General features: G+C 38.6%; 1 protein-coding gene across 4 annotated transcripts in view; it reads left to right on the top strand.

Moving 5' to 3' along the window:
* The first annotated feature begins 1,567 nt into the window (after positions 1 to 1,567).
* Positions 1,568 to 18,415, top strand: part of LOC134529312 (bestrophin-2-like) — a 306,594-nt gene continuing 289,746 nt past the window's right edge. The window contains exons 1-2 of one of the 4 annotated variants that reach the window (XM_063363239.1): positions 1,569 to 2,018; positions 2,169 to 2,425. In XM_063363239.1, coding sequence (XP_063219309.1) covers positions 2,247 to 2,425 — 179 coding nt within the window. In that variant the 5' untranslated portion in view covers positions 1,569 to 2,018; positions 2,169 to 2,246. Of the gene's footprint in view, positions 2,426 to 18,415 lie in introns of all 4 variants that reach the window. The other 3 variants (XM_063363240.1, XM_063363243.1, XM_063363242.1) reach the window with 3 other exon arrangements.

Raw genomic sequence — 18,415 nt, forward strand, 5'->3', positions numbered from 1 at the left:
ATAGGTGAGTAGGTTTCATTTTTTAATTAGTGGTTTTCGCTCATAAATCAGGGAAATTAAGTCTCTAATATAAACTGTAAGAATTCGTGCATTCAAGTGGACGACTTTTAACAGATTTTCAAAAAAATAACTTACATATTTGCAGCGGTTTTAATTATTTCAAATTAGAGCGCTATTTTCGGCTCGGTCTCACGCGCTATGTTGGTTATGTCATTTTCTTGCCGTTACTGTTAAGTGGGGTTTCTCTGTAACATTTAACACGACATTTTACGTTTCATATAAAAATATTTTAACAGATAATCATTAAATATAAGGCTAAAAATTACAGCGAAAAAAATTCCACGCAAGTATTCATATTCACGATCCCATGCGGGACCTTTTACAGCGCAAAAGGAAAGTTCAGTAAATACCCGAGAAAAATTTTGACCCAATAACAAATGCAAGAGAGCTACCGTAAAAAATGCATTGAGAAATCCATTACATTAATGACATTAAATGAAATAACCAATTCGGAGTGTAAAGTTGAGACGTAGAAGGTTGAATTAGCAAAAGAAAATCCAAAATGGCGGTTCAGGATGAGCCTTGCTTCAGTAGTGGGTGTCCTTAATGGGGTGCCTCCCATTTCAGATCATGATTTTATATTTATATTGATCTATTATCAACTTTTAGACTTTTTCAATTGTTTAACTTTCACGAAATGAAAAATATATACAGCGCATACGTTTTGCATAATTAGCTGCCAAAGTTACATTTGTAAGGTTTTTGTGTTGTACAAATAAGGAGAATTTAATTTATTGCAGAACTTAAACTTTTTAGGTTTAACTGGATTTTCACTGGCTACTTCATGATATGGTTTGCATTTCTATTACAAAAACTCATTTCATGTTTCTTGGCTGTCAAAATAGTAACAATTTTGAGAATTTTGAAATGCCAGGTAAAATTAATTAATATTTTCTTAAAGAAATTCAAACCATTTCTTGAAGTAGCCAGTGGCATTGTAGTCAAACCTTAAAATTTTCAGTTCTGCAACAAATTAAATTCTCGTTATTTGTAAAATCCAAAAACGTTAAAAAAATATTTTTGGCGCTAATCATGCAAAAAGTATGCGCTGTATATGTTTTTCATTTCGTGAAAGTTAAACAATTGAAAAAATCCACAGGTTTATCTGTAATTACTGTAAATATAAAATCTTGACCGAAATGGGAGGCACCCCTTTAAGGTGCCTAGCTCATATTTCAAGGCAAGAGTCTGGAGTGCGAGCCCTATCCCCCCATGAATCAAATACAGGATCTCCGAGTTGGAACCCGAGAGGTGCGCCGACTTCAAGCCCTTCCGTGAATAGACGCAAGTCTTGAAATCCCACTTTTGTCTCTGACGTCAGACGAGAAACAACTTCCAAAACGCGCGGTCGGGCCCGTCGGTTCGTCCGCCTCTCTCGTTATCTCGTCCTCTGCTCTCGCACCTCGCGGACTATTCTTCGCGGCGCGTCGCGTCCCGCCGTCTGGGCATCTGCTAAATCCAGTCTCGACGCCGGCCAAGCGCTCGGCCGCCGCGCCGCTTGCCAACCTCGAGTCGCTCGCGTTCCGCATCCACTCGGCATGCCTTTCCGTTTCGTAACCGTCGCCTCCGCACCAGAGACCAGTTCCGCTCGTCGCCACCACGGCAATCAAGCGCTCTAGTCGCCCGGCCGCGCGATCTGCTGTGACCGTTGCGAAGTGCGCACATATATATTTTATTCGCGAAGGCGCGTTAAGTGGAACCAAACAGACCATTTGTCAGTGAAGATTACAAAGATTGAACACCTGAAATTGTGAAAAGTGCAGTGGTTCTGAAGAAGTTAAAAATTTCCATTTTTTTTTGTGGAAAATATTGCCCATAAAAGTCATAAAATCATTTAAATATAATTGATTGGTTAAAAACATACATTGAAAAAGGCCGTCTGATAGTTTTTAAATAATTTAAAAAAATCCTTTAATCACTTCTCTCTGAGTGTTGAGTTTGAATTGATTTCATTCGAGGTAAAAAAATTGACATTGCGAAATATTGACGAATATGAGTTGCCTTAAAAACGAAAATAAAAAAGTTGTATATTTGTGAGGCAACCTGTGTCACTAATACATCTTGAAGCCTCTTCCGTACAGCCTATCAATTGAAGCGGTGTCCTCCAGGTGATGAAACTCTTGACCGGCGGAGCGGCCTGCGACTCGTGAAACACTGAGGCAGGCGGAGTGCGTGCGCGAGTCGAGATGACGGTGAGCTACCAGTACGAAGTGGCGTCCTCCACGAGCGGCGGCTTCACGCGGCTGCTGTTCATGTGGAAGGGCAGCCTCTACAAGCTCATCTACCGCGAGCTGCTGCTGTTCGTGGCCTCGTTCGGCCTGCTCAGCGCGCTGTACCGGCTCGCCTTCACGGAGCCCCAGAAACGGCAAGTCCTCCTGGCCGCCAATCGCCATTAAGGGCCCTCTCGCACAGTCACATTTTCGTCTCCAACTATATTTCACTATAGGGAAGGAAAATATTGGTAGAATAAAAAATTACAATTTTCTCCATAAAAAAAGTTGGACAGACAACCTCAAATATTTTTTAAATCACGTCAAACAAACATGGCTGCGCTAGTGATGGTTTCGATGACTTCATAACCCTCCAACATGGTTTTTCACCAAACATATTGAAAGGTGTTAGAAACGAAAATTTGACAGTGTGACAGAACATTTAAGAGAGATTTGACTTGCCTAGGTAAGTTTAATTTTATGGTTTCGTTCATATCATGTAATTTTTGGACAGTGATAAAGACTAAACCGGTGTACACTGGAGCTTGTAGATATGGAAAATTTGGTATTGAGTATTGTAAGTAGAACAGGGACGTGACCATAATTTGATGGGATCATTGCTGCAAGTGCCATAGATGCGCGTAATCGACACGAAGGCTGGATGCCTGTGCGATGCCTAGCATGTACAGGTGAAGAGGCGTTGGGTACACGAGCCAGTGTCACCTTTAACGCCCTCGCGCATTTAGAGCTCGTGCGCCCAACCAGGGTCGGTCTCACACAACATGCTGATATTTATCCTTCTCTTAGTTATCACTTTTTTAAGGATATAACTGTACATTTTTCACGATAGATCTCTTGCATTCTAAGTTTCGTCACAAAATTCTTTAACAGGTATTTTCTAAATACAATCTCACGGCGGGAAAAGGTTACACAAGTGTTCATAATGACTACTACGCGATATTTTTCATCTTGAAAATAACTTTAAGTAAATATCTGGCCGGAAAATTGGTCAGCCAACCAAAAATGCTTAAGTGCTATCGGATTAAGCCCACATATGTTTTAATGACGAAAAATTATAGATATTACATGGTTTTAATAAAGGCTGTGAATTTTCGTCTTCAAAATAGATTGAGGGGTAAGAAAAGGTGTAAAATTGCTTCATTTTATCTCCATCTAATAAAGTTAAACACATAAACGGTCCTGTCACACTATCAAAGTTTATTTTTGGTATGTGCTAGTTAAATCGTTTTAGTATAAAATTTATTAAAAAAATTAAATAATGCATCATATATGACAAGATTCATGCATTTATTAGTTTATAAAATGTGTAGTTATAAGCTTAATACATTATAATAGCGTTGTAGTACTTATTTCTTGTTGTTTACATATAATTTAATATCAATCAAATATTTATTTTATATAACTTTTATGACCTCTTTAATCTCAAACGTAATCTTCGCCATTTGAAAAATTCTTTGAAATAGAAACGCAAGCCATTTTAGTTTTCACGGTGTACTAATCTAATTGGTTGATTCTTGTTTCCATCAAACATGAAAATATTTTAGAACCAATCATATAAATGTATCTCTGTTAATAATGGCCAAACTATGGGAATCAACTGTACAGTAAGAAAGCAAAAAAAAAAAAAAATGACTTGTTAAATATTTCAGAATAATACATCGTTCAGATGATATTCAAATTTCATGGTTTTTTTCTTCGTTTTTTTACATCGAACAGCATCCATCCAACCTAATTTTCTAATCCTATTACAGTGTTATTTTCATTTCAGGGTTTATCAATATAAATTCCCTTAAATGAAGAAAGTTTTTGGGAAATTTGTTAGCAGTAACATTGTTTTTAAAATCCAGAAGATCTATTAAATTTTATTTCTATTTTTTTTAATTTTTAACTTTTTAAACTGATATTGGTAAACTTTTTAAAACTGACTTTGCAGATTGAAAACCAGATTATCTGACAGAAAATTCAACATACTCTTTATTGGTGCAATTTAATTTGTTTTAGGTTCGGTATATCTGTAATTGAAGAGGTGGATTCCAAAAGGGGCTAAGTCAAAAATGTACTTTTTCCAGGAAACAATTTTTTTGGTGTGAATGTGTATTTTGATAATGTCAAGCACAAAATCCACATAATGCTATTGTTTTACATTAAGAACATGTTCTCAGGCAGTTATTGTGATTATGAGTTCAATATATTACCTGTAATTAGGTTAATAAAACGGAACATCAGTGACTAAGAGCTATTTGGAAAACTTGTCAGTGACTAAGAGCTTTTTGGAAAACTTGTCAGTGACTGAAGTGAAAAACATGTAATTGAAGAATATTAGTCCTACCAGATTGACAGGCCTAAGTGTAATGTTTACATAATACTGAACAAAATATGTATGTAGACTTATGCATAGTACAAAACAAAAGCAACAATATGATCTTTAAAATGTGTCAAGTCTTTTGAGTGAACATTAAGGTTACAATGTTTAAAGGAATGGCTCTTCTTCATCATATAGTACAATATTGTTGTCGTTATCTCCTTCTACATTGTTAGTCAGAGCAGTTTGGTAAAACTGTCTTGCACATTGACTGAGTGAAACAAACTGCAGAAGTTTCTTTACATCTTGTCGCTTCTTTTCACTAATATGGTTTTCTACTGGCGAAACAGGAACGTTTGTGTATGCTTCTTTCAATACTGTACGTGATTTAGTCACCTTGACTGTTGTTGGCAGACCACAATATATGTTTTGAATGTCAATAGTAGTGTCATGCATTCTTGAGTAGATGAGAACACGTTGATCACACATTTTAAAGGGAAGTCTTTTTACTATGGCCTTCTTTGAAGCTTCCATAAAGTTTGAGACCACCCAATCTATGCCTAGCACATTTACTGTAGCACCCGTCGCAAATACCTTGTGATATTCACTAGGCTCTAATATTGTTTCTTTTTTCCGTAACTCCTTTTCAAATCTGCCAAATACTCGGTCAGGGGGCATATAGCTATGACCTCTGATTGGAAAGTAATGTTCCACTTTTGCAAAGGTTCTTGATTTGGCAACGTAGTTAAGTAAGAACATCATAACATTGGTGTTTTTATTTTGCCCACTGCAGGCATCTGAAAATAATCTCAGAGTCAAAAAGATTTTTGGTACATTTGCCAATTTTTTCTCAAGATTTTCCAAAAAATGGCTCAATGCCGAACATACTTCATTAGAACCTCGACCACTTTGGTCTTCAGTCCAAGTGTACACAGATGTGTTGGAAGTATTTTGTTGGTTTTCCATCAAAACAAACATCAAATTGTACAGCCAGATTTGTCTGGCATAAAATACCTCACCAATGCTTAATTTGGGCAGTGGTTGGTTTTGTTCCATGTAAAATGAAACACTTATTATATTGTTTTCTTGTTTCTTCACGATTTCATAAAAATTTTTAGCTCTAAGAGTATGTAGCCTATACTGAGTCATTAATCGATCATTTCAGCAAGGTCACGTGACGTCTTGATTTGGTTCTTAGTCTTGTAACAAAATGAGCACACATCCGTCTTTGGGCTTCCGAAGCTGAGATTGAAGTTGTTTTGAAACACCTTGAAAAACTTAGATAATGAAGCAATTGGTTTGTTTTCTATTTTTTGGTTATCTTTCCACATTCGCCACAACTTTTTGATAGAAAGTTCAGGATTAAGATAACCACAAACACTTTTTCCTCGGCCATAATGGCTTTCATTGCATCTGAACGTTTTAATGTATGCAATCATTGAGTCTTTTATCGCAGTGTGTTTGGGATTTAACCTAGCCCCACCACGCCTTTCATGTGGGCATTCCCCATATACTTCCATGTGTTTGCTTAAGGTGTTTATTCTTTTACGAGAAAATCTCGTTACAGACAAAAACGTTTTGTTACATACATTTAGAATACGACTGCTTGTCTGTCGTATGAAATATTTAGTAACGGTACGGCTTCTAGGCTTATTTTTGTTTCTGGGCCTACGATGTTTAGGCTCTTGTGCGACAATATACTTGAAAACAAAGCTATTCTGTTCAGCAGCTGTTTTGTGTTTATAGATTTTGTCATAAAATGCACTTATATCTGCTGTAGACAGCAAAGCAGCCTTACAACTATTACCACCTTCTTTATGCGTGCATGCAACCAAAGGAGCACCATGGGCCTCACTGCTGTTTCTGGCAAACTTTTTACGGTTTTTAACCCACTTATCTTCATTTCTTGCTCGTTTTCTACTTCGTGTCCTACTTATATCTGTTACAGAACATGTGCTATCTTGTAGTTCACTTACATTAATTTTGGCATTTACTTATACATTAACTATTGACAAGACAAACCAACACAATAACAATAATAAACAGACATAACCTCTATGCAGTACAAAACCATGACAGTACTTTCACCATAGAGTAACTAATACTTGTTTATGCATGCGCATATCGGTGCATGACTAACCAAGGCTTGTTTGGAAAACACTTCTGACTTAGGACGTTTTGGAAAGAAACCCAGATTTCACTACCGCATAACAGCTATAACTTAAGCGCTTTTGGAATACCTGTTACAGCCATAGATGCGAATAGTAAAAAGTTAGTTATTCCACATATAAACACAAAATCGCTAAAATGTGACTTAACCCCTTTTGGAATCCACCTCTTCAATTATTAACATACATTATGGTAATGTAGTGAAAATTTGGAAAACCATATTTGTGAAATATTGCTTGAACGAAGGAATTTTTTAAAGCCTTTTACAATGCTTTATTTTTGCAATTTAACTTATAATTTATTTACAGAGGTTTTTTTCATTATATACTTTGATATCCCAAATGTAAACTCAGTACCTAATCTAACGTGTCGAAAAAACATAACGGTGTTAGTGACGTTTTTGTTGTCGTCTAAAACCCTCACGCAATATTTGAATAACTTTATTCGAAGAAGTTGGAACAGAAATTTTGACAGTGAGGCAAGGCTTTAAGGGCCGGTTCCACCAAAATAATGAGTTTTATTAAGTTACAAAGTAACCCCTTTACGACTCACAACGAATCATTCTTCAATTTTCACAATTTATAGAGTTTAATAGTTTAAAAGCCAGATTTTTTCGAATATTTTTTTTTATCTGGATAGTAATGTTGTTCATTGACCAATGACAAAATATCTCTACAAACGGGTTATCAAAATAAAAGTCGATGCCAAAGTTGTTACTTCGGAAGGCAATTTTTATTGTATGGTGAAATGAATGTTAATAACCTCCATTTAATGATATATTACTTTGTAACACGCAGTTTTGTCGCGATAAAAAGTGAAGTAACATTTTCCCTCATATTTTTCCTCCGTTTTTAAGCAACCATTGGTGAAACCAGGCTTCAGTTTTAAATCACTCAACATCAGTTGGTAGTACCCATATTTACGCTAAGATGGGAGCGTTTTATTTCAGTGAATAAGTTGTTAAACCTTAACTTACTTATACTATTCTGTTAACTGTAGAAGCTGAACGCCAGACTAAGTTTGAATAAAATGTGCAGTATAACTTTCAGAAAATGATTGCAGAGTGTTAGGATTCGAAATATGCACATGTTCTGCGTTTCTGAATGTGCAGTGTAGTGCAAAGCGTCTATCATTAAAATCATAGTTTCCCGATCTCTTAGATTTAGAGAACGAATACATTTTACCCACACTTTATACAGATCGCATCCGAGGATATAATAAACTTTTAGTATTTAAGATTACACCCAACCACACTGTAAAACACTCCCTTTTGTGACAGCAACCTAGATATAAACATTTTTGTTAAAATTAAATAAATATTTCATGAAATCTAGTATAACATTAAACAATAAAGTGATTATCATTAGTAAGACTTTTTATATATGTCCTAACCTTTTTATAACCTGACATTATATTTCATTGAGATCAAAATAATTCAGCTTTTACCACAAATGTTTCTTTATAGCAAGGATATTGTATTTAGTAAATACCTGTTAAAAAATTTCTTGACGATATGGCGGCATAACGAAGAAAGTCACGTTTAAGAATGGGGAGTTCAATTCCAATATCTAACTTTGTTATCAAATAAATTGTTGCCATATTTTAATTATATCGCAAGCTTGTTTTTATTGTAAATATATAGGTAAAACAAAATAAATAGTTTGCAGAAACAGAATCTTTGCAGTTCTAGAATTAAAAATGGCGGAATATTCTAAAAAACAATATGGCGGGAAAACCAAATGGCGGATACAAAATTACTGCCAGGGTCAAGGTCACAGGTCAAGGTCAAGGTCAAGGTCATCGTCATCCAAGACGGCGCCGTGATGTCAGAATATGGTGGACTGTCTCCTCGCTCCGTCTGTCCCCAGATTGGCCATTTTATACTAGTGTAAAATTTCAAACAACTGTTCTAATTCCTCGTTAACTTTGTTGAGGATCTGTTTTAATCATCGTTAAAATTGATGAGGATGTTCTACTGCCACAAGGATTCAAACGGAGGTGAAAAAAAAAAGAGCGATGGGAAAACATAAATGAATAAAAAAAACCACAAAACTAAACAAGACATGGCCCAGACCAAGGAATTAAACGTTGAATTTATCAGTCAATAACCATCGAACCAATGGCGTAAACAAGGACAAAACCACAAAAACCAGCTAGTTTATTGTTTTATATTTGTGGTCTTGAGCTCATCTCTGTAATTAGTTCGACAATTATTTGGCTTATATAGGGCCTATGTTAAATTACTAGGTGTATATATGTTTCAAATTTAATTTTCAGTACATCTGTGATTTTGTTGATTACTATTAGGATATTAGGCAGTGTAACTTAAATTCTGATGTTAAAAATCACTGTGTTGATTTTAAATTAAATCCTAACGTTTCAAAAATCTTTCACCAGATCTATTTGACCCAGTCGAGAATTTCGCAAAAAAAATTAATGGAAACATTTGTTTCAATCTATTGTCAGTTGGTAGCTTTATATGGGCTGCAGTGCTGTTTTAAAAATGTGAATACATCAAACGAAAACAATAACACAATATTATAATGCACCCCTTTCAAAACACATATACAAGCATATTTTCTAAAAAGGTTTGGTTAGAATAAATGGTGTATTTTATTGGGAACATCTTTTTTTTCTTCATAAAACTGAGTACAGCAAATTCTTTTTACATATATATTGTTACGATCGCGCTTGGCTGCAGTGCTTGGCGTCGCCGCGCTTGTTCGGCCTGTCTGCGCCCCCTTCCACCTGCATCCTCTCGCTGGTATCTCGTGCCATACTATCTCGCGACATTCTGACTGTCGCGGTGCGCACCTGCCTCAGATCGAGTTACTTAAGGGAGGCCGCACTGCGGAATAGAGGGACTCAGACATGTTTATCGGTGTGTTTTGTGGGAACCCGATGCTTGTTGAGTTTATCGGCGTTCTTTGAGCAGCCGCCGCGTCCTTCGAGGACTCACGACGCGTTTCTGGGCATTTCGACGACGAAGGTCGCGCGATATCTCGGAGACAGGCCCGATTGTTCTGGACGGGAACCCAAGGGCTATTTAAGGAGGTTGGGCCGACCTTCGAGTCAGTAAGGAGTTCAGTGGGGAGTTCTCCCGCGGCGGAGCTTCCGGGCGATAGTGCCGCAGGTGCGGCAGAGTGGCGAAGTCCTTGGACGAGGGTTCCAGGGCAGGGAGTGAGAGTTCAGTAGAGTCGGGAGTTTTCCCGCGGTGGAGTTTCCGGGCGATAGAGTCGCGGGCGCGGTGGAGTCCCGAGTGAAGTTGCGAGCGAGTCGTCGTGTGGGATCTCGGCGAAGGGTGTGACGGCGGCGGCGGAGTACGGCGACGGACGGAGTCCCGTGGCGGAGACCCACGAGGGGTGCTGCGGCGAGAGTTGTGCCAGAGGTGCGGCCCAGCGAGGTGTGTGAAACGAGTGACTGGGGAATTGACATTTCTTTACATGTAGTTAATTATTCGCCATCTTAGAAGATTATTTGTAAGTGACAAGTAGTGGTAATAAATAAAACTGTGTGTGTGATATAAAATCTATTAATTGGGCTATCCTTTACGAACCCGCAGGTAAATCGTAACATTTTGGTGTCAGAAGTGGGATAGCCCTAATTAACAGATTTTGGATTTTGTTACATTATTAGAATAATAGTTAAGGATAGAATTTAGTTTACGAGAATAGTTAGTGTTTAGAACTTTAGTGAATTTGAAATTTTCTACAGTTAGTTTGAGTATACTGTAGTCAGTGTTAGTTTTGAATGTAATAGAGTAATTGTTAGTTAAATTAGAAGGTTCGGCTAGGTCATTTAAAATTAAGAACAGTATTAGAAAAAAAATTATTTAGGCTTGTAGTATATGTGGACAAGAAGGATGGCTGCCGATGAGCTTAAGAATGTCCTGGCATTCTTGGCCGAACTGAAGAGTGGCCAGGAAGAAATGAAGAATGAAATGAAGAGTAACAGGGAAGAAATAAAGAATGGCCAGGAGAAAATGGAGAATAGGCTGGACGAGATGAAGAGTAGCCAGGAAGAAATGAAGAATGAAATGAAGAATAGCCAGGAGAAAATGGAGAATAGGCTGGACGAGATGAAGAAGGGTCAGGAAGAAATGTTAGCCAGTATGAAGAAGGGTCAGGAAGAAATGTTAGCCAGTATAAATAAGGGTCAGGAAGAAATGTTAGCTAGTATGAAGAACTTTAAGGAAGAAATGGTATCTAGTACAAAGAACTTTAAGGAAGAAATGGTAACCAGTATAAAGAAATTTACGGAAGAAATGAAGAGTGGAAGAAAGGAGAGTAAGAACCACCATGAAGAAAAGAAGAGCGGGTCAAATAATAGCCTAGAGGAAATGAAGAAGGGTCAGGAAGAACTGAAGCATGGCCAAGAAGAAATGAGGAATGAAATGAAGACCGAAGTGAAGATAAGCATAGAAGGGAAGAACAGCCAAGAGAAAAACAGCGAAGAGAAGAACGGCGAACAGAAGACCGGTCAGGAGAAGCACAGCGAAGAGAAGAACAGAGAAATGAAGACCAGCCAAGAGGATAGTGAAGAGAACAGCGAAAAGAACAGCGAAGAACACTGCGAAGAGGACATTAGCCAAGGAGAGGAGAACAGCCAGGACATGAAGATGAAAGAAGAGCTGAAGAAAAGCATAGAAGTAGTGAAGATGAGTTACAAAATAAAGAATATTGAACAAGAAGAAATGAAGATAAACCAAAGAGAGAGGGCAAATTTCACAAAAGAGCTGAAGAAAAGCCGAGAAGAGATGTACATGAGTCAAGAAGAGATAGAGAAGTGCAAAGAAGAAACGAAGGAAGACCAAGAAGAAACACAGGAAGACCAAGAAGAGGTGAAGAAGGACCAAGAACAGGGGAATAAAGACCGAGAAGAGAAAATGAGAACACAAAGAGTGAAGAAGATGGTGCAAGGAGTAACTGAAAGCAGTCCAGACGATATTCATAAGAACAAAGAGGGAATGAGGAACCAAGAAGAGACGAAGAAGAGCTGGGAAGAAATGCTTTGTGAACAAGTAGCTACGAGAGAACAAACAGAGAGAAAAAGGGAAGAAACAAGCGAACCATTGGGAGGCAACGAGCAATGATCTCAAGAGAATCGGGTCCGTCCAAGGCAACGGTCGGCCCGTCTCGGGCAGCTGACTGAACGACATTGGTCATCAGCAACGCAGAAGTGTCACAGGGTGACGAGAGAAGCAACATCTACTGCGAGAGAGGGTTACCTGGTGAGACTGTACAGCCCGCGATGGAGAAAAGGCAGGAGGCCTAAACTTCGAGTAGCATGGGGACCTCCAGGAGGAGATGCATTACCTGTTCGGGACGAACAGGTTTAAGGAGGGGGCAATGTTACGATCGCGCTTGGCTGCAGTGCTTGGCGTCGCCGCGCTTGTTCGGCCTGTCTGCGCCCCCTTCCACCTGCATCCTCTCCCTGGTATCTCGTGCCATACTATCTCGCGACATCCTGACTGTCGCGGCGCGCACCTGCCTCAGATCGAGTTACTTAAGGGAGGCCGCACTGCGGAATGGAGGGACTCAGACATGTTTATCGGTGTGTTTTGTGGGAACCCGATGCTTGTTGAGTTTATCGGCGTTCTTTGAGCAGCCGCCGCGTCCTTCGAGGACTCACGACGCGTTTCTGGGCATTTCGACGACGAAGGTCGCGCGATATCTCGGAGACAGGCCCGATTGTTCTGGACGGGAACCCAAGGGCTATATAAGGAGGTGGGGCCGACCTTCGAGGCTGAGTCAGTTCGGAGTGTTCAGTCGGGAGTTCTCCCGCGGCGGAGTTTCCGGGCGATAGTGCCGCCGGTGCGGCAGAGTGGCGAAGTCCTTGGACGAGGGTTCCAGGGCAGGGAGTGAGAGTTCAGTAGAGTCGGGAGTTTTCCCGCGGTGGAGTTTCCGGGCGATAGAGTCGCGGGCGCGGTGGAGTCCCGAGTGAAGTTGCGAGCGAGTCGTCGTGTGGGATCTCGGCGAAGGGTGTGACGGCGGCGGCGGAGTGCGGCGACGGACGGCGTCCCGTGGCGGAGACCCACGAGGGGTGCTGCGGCGAGAGTTGTGCCAGAGGTGCGGCCTAGCGAGGTGTGTGAAACGAGTGACTGGGGAATTGACATTTCTTTACATGTAGTTAATTATTCGCCATCTTAGAAGATTATTTGTAAGTGACAAGTAGTGGTAATAAATAAAACTGTGTGTGTGATATAAAATCTATTAATTGGGCTATCCTTTACGAACCCGCAGGTAAATCGTAACAATATTAATGAAAATGCACTTTACTCATTGAGTACTTTAATTATTTTATTGAAGTGCGTCGATGCCTGAAAATTTTTGGAATCTGACATACATTGATACCAGTTGTTTTTCTTTGCTATTAACTATTTTCAATCTTAAGTATTTACGTCAGGTCTTATAGGCACTTGAATTGGAAAGTAAAATAAACTTATGGAAATTCACTTAAATAACTTTTCAGTTAGTAAATTTACTTGCTAAACAAGTTAAATTATTTACCCCTTAATCTGCAAACATGTAATTCAACACTCATCGTGGTTAAAAAGCCTAATATTTAGCCTATGTTCCTCAAGAATGTACGAATGAGGGTTCAAAGTTTCATTGATATCGAGGTCATGACATGATGACGAGGGTGAAACTATAAGATAGGGGTTTGGGGGGGGGGGGGGGGTAGTAAAGGGGAAACTGAGACCACCCAGCGGCTCACACCAGCGGCCACCACGTTCCCGCTTGCGAGAAACTCAGAATCCCATTGAGAAACTTACAAATTTAATTTTGCTGTGGTTATATATTTATGGGAAATCCTTAAATTATTTACGCAATTCCTAAAACTCTTCCTTAAAGAACCAGGTTAAAGTAACTAGAGTAGATATGTTTGGTATGTATAATGCCACCGGCTGCAGGCAGGGGATTCGGGATTCGGCTGCCTCTTGGATGGATGTCTACCGCAGCCGTTATCTTTGATGACCTTGAACCGGCCGTAATTTATTTGTTTTCTAGATATTTCCGCCATTTTGGATTTAGTCATATTTGTTTCTATATTGCTTGATTCCAGATTTTTTAATAGTTATAATTACTTTGTGAACAATTCTAAAATTCATCAAAAAAATCTCTTACAGATGTAATTATTGTTTCGATCGATATACGTCCTTGGTTAAATTATTGTTCTATGCTAAAAGTAGTTAAATCGTAAAATATATATTATTTAAATTAATTTTTACATTACCATTTGACGAGTTTATAAATCATGCTCACTACGAAAAATAATTAAATACATGACAACTGTACGACGAAATAAATATGTTATCACTATATCAACCATAAAGGGCGTAGATATCCCTTGCTGAATCCATTTGACTCAAACTGACTACAGTAGTATATAAAAGGGGCTCCTAGGACTGTCTTCTGGCTGTGGATGGAGATTGAGAGTCCGCTAACTTGGATTGTAACTTCACGGCGGCCATTTAAGTGTCAAATTTCCTCAACAATTCCTTAATTATGACTCAAAATGTCACAAAATTCATAGCAATTTACCTGTTTTGAGGGAAAAATTCTCGTTATAAGGAAAAATTTCCCATTTTACACCAGAAAAACGTCAACGTCTTATAAATTTCAAAAATAGGTTTAAGACTCCTAATAGCAAGCCGCTCTAAGCCGCTGATATCAGAACCTTAACCTCGGGCATCATCCCATCGTTGCACTTTTCGTTACGGTAGCCATATTAATAATCCTTAAATATTATCTAATTTTAACGATAAAATTTAACATTTATAAAAAATTATTTAATCAATAAAATTTTAATAATAAGAACTAACAGCATTTAGAAATTCGTTTGCCATTTTGAAATTCCGTAATTATTATTCGATTTAAAAAGGAAAAATACTTAGAAATCATAAAAATTGACCTCATTAAATTTTAATAAAAACATCATGGAGTCCTCGGTTCTAACCTGTGAGGGCAATAGATTGAAAATGATGACGTAACCTTCCTCGACAGAAGCCACTGGCAGACTGACCTCCCACCTCTAATGCCAAGGCAGATATTAGATCAGCCAGTATGACATCATGGCGTCAAATTAGTTTTCATCTGCTGGAGGTCGCTGCCAACATATTTATTTCGTCTCTTAGAGTGCAGTATTCATTTTTTTGTTAGGGCGCCTACCATCTTGAAATTTGACCGCCATGTTGGAAATTTGTAATTATTTAGCTTGAATTTCGGAAATAATACTAAAATTCATCAAAAAATTCAGTAATTTATTTACTGGCTCAATCGATAGCCTTGGTTCGATCCTTGGCCGATGCAAAAAATAAATTATTTAATTAAAATTGCAAAAAAATGACAGTGTCTAGAAATAAAACAACAAATTTACAAATAAAATAGTTATTACATAATTTCTACTCTACTACAAGAATACTTACTAAAGTTAACAGTAGTATGTAAATGACGGACCGGGGACAGGGTTCTGGGTGTGGAGCTGAGAGCCGAGCCACATCTCTGACGTCACGTCCATCTCTGACGTCACGGCGGCCATCTTGGATGGTTGTGACCTTGACCTTTGACCTTGACCTGGACCTTTGACCCTCAAAACTAGTCAAAATTGGGCAAAATTTGCCCAAAATTCCTCAAAAATCGCCAAAATTTCCATTTCTGTGGAAAAAAAATCCGACAAAAAATCTCAAAAAATTCCACAAATTAAAAATTCCTCTTTTGGAGGGAAAAATTCCCGTTTTTTGTCCTTAAAAATCCCAGCGGCTGAAAATTCCTAAAACTGGCTTAAGCATCCATGTCTACAGCCTCCGATAAGCCATTTATAGGAATAAGGATACCATGACCGCCATCTTAGATTATGTCACCACCGTTGCAATTATCGTTACGGTCGCCATCTTTAACTTTTTTATTTATTATCCGATATTAATGAAAAAAATTAAAATTTATAAAAAAAAATTCAAGTAATAATAATTTAATAAAAATATTTCCAAAGCAAACTTTTACGACACGGAGCTCGGAGTCATCGGTTCGATACCCGATCGATGCAATAATGTTTAATTTTATGTAAAAAAAAATAATAATTTCAATATACCATGTTCAACATTCTTAAAGAGACTTTAAAACCTCTACTACCATCATCCTATAAGCCATCAACACCACCATCTTGGAAAATTCGTAATTATATTGCTAGAGATTCGGGAAAAAGTTCAGAAATCATTAAATAAATTTCCAATCAATATACTGATTAATTAGATTGACTAAGGTCCTTGGTACGATCTAGGATGATGCAAAAAAAATTAAATATAACATCAATTTAACATAATAGTAACAGGTTCGAGGAATTAAACACCACAAGTTCTTTTACAAATATAATATTTATTACATACTTTCTATTCTACTACAGGATCACTTACAAAAGCTAGCAAATTCATAATCAATCATTTAGTTCCGCATCTGTGTGAAATGACTAATTCTTAGCTCCAATCGGTTTATACTAGACAGAGTTCAACCAGAACCTTTACTGACATAGTCCTCCTCTTCTTGACAGAGTTTCTGGATACCGTTTTTAACAGTTTGCTTCACATCGTCAGAACTGTAAATTACTGCAGCCGATGTCTTGAATGCACACTTCTTCACTTTGTCATCTAACGGATATGGCTTTCCATATAGACAGTCCAACCACAAGTTATATTTCAATGGACCGTTTGTTGCTACGTCATCAGTAAGCTAATTGATTTTGTCTTGTCTGATATCATCAAGAAAAGTACAAATGTCCTTCGTCTCACTAAACGTATTTAGATAATAGTAGTCTTTCAACGTTCCACGAAATGCAGACTGCGTCAAGTAGAAGCCATTATCGTTCACTTGTAATGCTCCGAACACAGTCTTAGGTTTAGTTCCAGGTTCAGACTTCATAACAATCGATTGCTGGGCATCTGTTTTTTTGGTTGTACGCTTTCGTGTCTCCAATCTAAAGCGAGGAGTCGAAATGTCGGCAGGTAGTTCAGCAGTAGGAGCACAGACTCCACCTTTACATTTTTCGCATGATGTCGCAAACTGTCAATTCGAGTAAACCATTTAAGGCACTCATCACAGCGAAACTTCATGCGAGAAGGATTCTTCGTGCAAATGCTCCGCTCATGTCTTCGTGCATCATGGGAAAATGCGAACGACGTATCACAGTAGCTGCAAGGATAACGTGGTGATGAAGACGAGCCTTTCATACCTGATCCAGATACAGGCGTTGCAACAGTAGTATCATTTCCAGGCATACTCTTATGCACATCGATGCATCGTTGTTGCGCCGAATCCGTTACTTTCTGCCGCACAGCAGGACCTTTGCATGCCTTCATGTGCGTTTTCATATTATCTTTTCTGGCCAACTGCTTATGACATTTCTCACAAACAAACATTTTACGATATAGGTTCTTGGCACATTCGCTCCTCTCGTGTCGTCGAGCATTGCTGTTGTTTGAGAAAATCTTGTCGCAGTAACAGCACCGATGTTCGCTAGTTGTCAAATCAGCATCCATTGAAGTCTCCATCGAGGCCGTATCGTCGATCGTCGTGGTTTCCTGCACATCCAGCTCTGTAGTTATTAAGCTACCTTCTGCTGGTGGTATCACATCTGTTGAAATCTCCTCCAATGTTGACGTCGTCGTCGTTGTCAACGGGATCTGCTCCACCATTGTCGTCGCTGACGTCAAGGTTCCCATAGACGATGTTACAACGTCCATCGAGTTCGACGTTAAAGTCGGCAAAGATGCCATCGAGTTCGCAAGAACAGGTAATTACGCGACTTATGCACCAGATGAAATAATCTAGGTGATCCTTACACCGTCGACGACAGTAACAAACTGAGCGACCTGCTGTCTAGGACTCGCTTATATACATGCACCGGATGGAATAGTACGCAAGTCAAATCAAGAACAATTTACTATAATACTAGAGTCAAAACAACATTAAAAATAGAAGCACCATCAAAAAAAGGCACCACATTTTGGACGCACCGCCAACGAAAATGCAGCACATTTGGAAGCACCGACAACGAAAAGGCAACACATTTCGCGCCTTCAGATCCAAAGCTCCAACACGCAATGTACGCAATGTTCGCGCAATACATGCAAATTACACGCAATAAATGTAATGAACACACAGTACACGCAGGAAACGAAATGAAGAAATAGTACACACAGGAAACGGAACGTACACACACAGGAAACGGAACGAACACGTAATGTTCTCGCAATTGACGCACAGTACACGCAAAGTACACGCAACGTACGCAAAGTACGCATGTGCTCCCGATTATTCTTGTCATTACGTTTTCTCCGAGTGCTCCTGATAATTCTTGTTAATAATTTGATGGTTTTCTCCAAGTGCTTCTGGTTATTCCTGGCTAGACATCTAATACTTTTCTCCGGGTGCACCTGACTATATGTGTGAAATCCGATCTCTGCATGAAGGATATTTACTTAATGAGTCATGTCATTTTATTCAGAGTTACATTTAATTAGTGAATTTCTGCTAATAAATTGACACTTGCAATAATTTTATCAGGTGGAATTAAGGAAATAAACAACCATTACTCAGTCAAATAATATGCCATGAGACATCAGCGAAGCATTAACATGTAAGACGAACTTCCTTCTCCT

This window comes from Bacillus rossius, chromosome 2 (genome assembly GCF_032445375.1).
Source record: "Bacillus rossius redtenbacheri isolate Brsri chromosome 2, Brsri_v3, whole genome shotgun sequence".
Lineage (NCBI taxonomy): Eukaryota > Metazoa > Arthropoda > Insecta > Phasmatodea > Bacillidae > Bacillus > Bacillus rossius.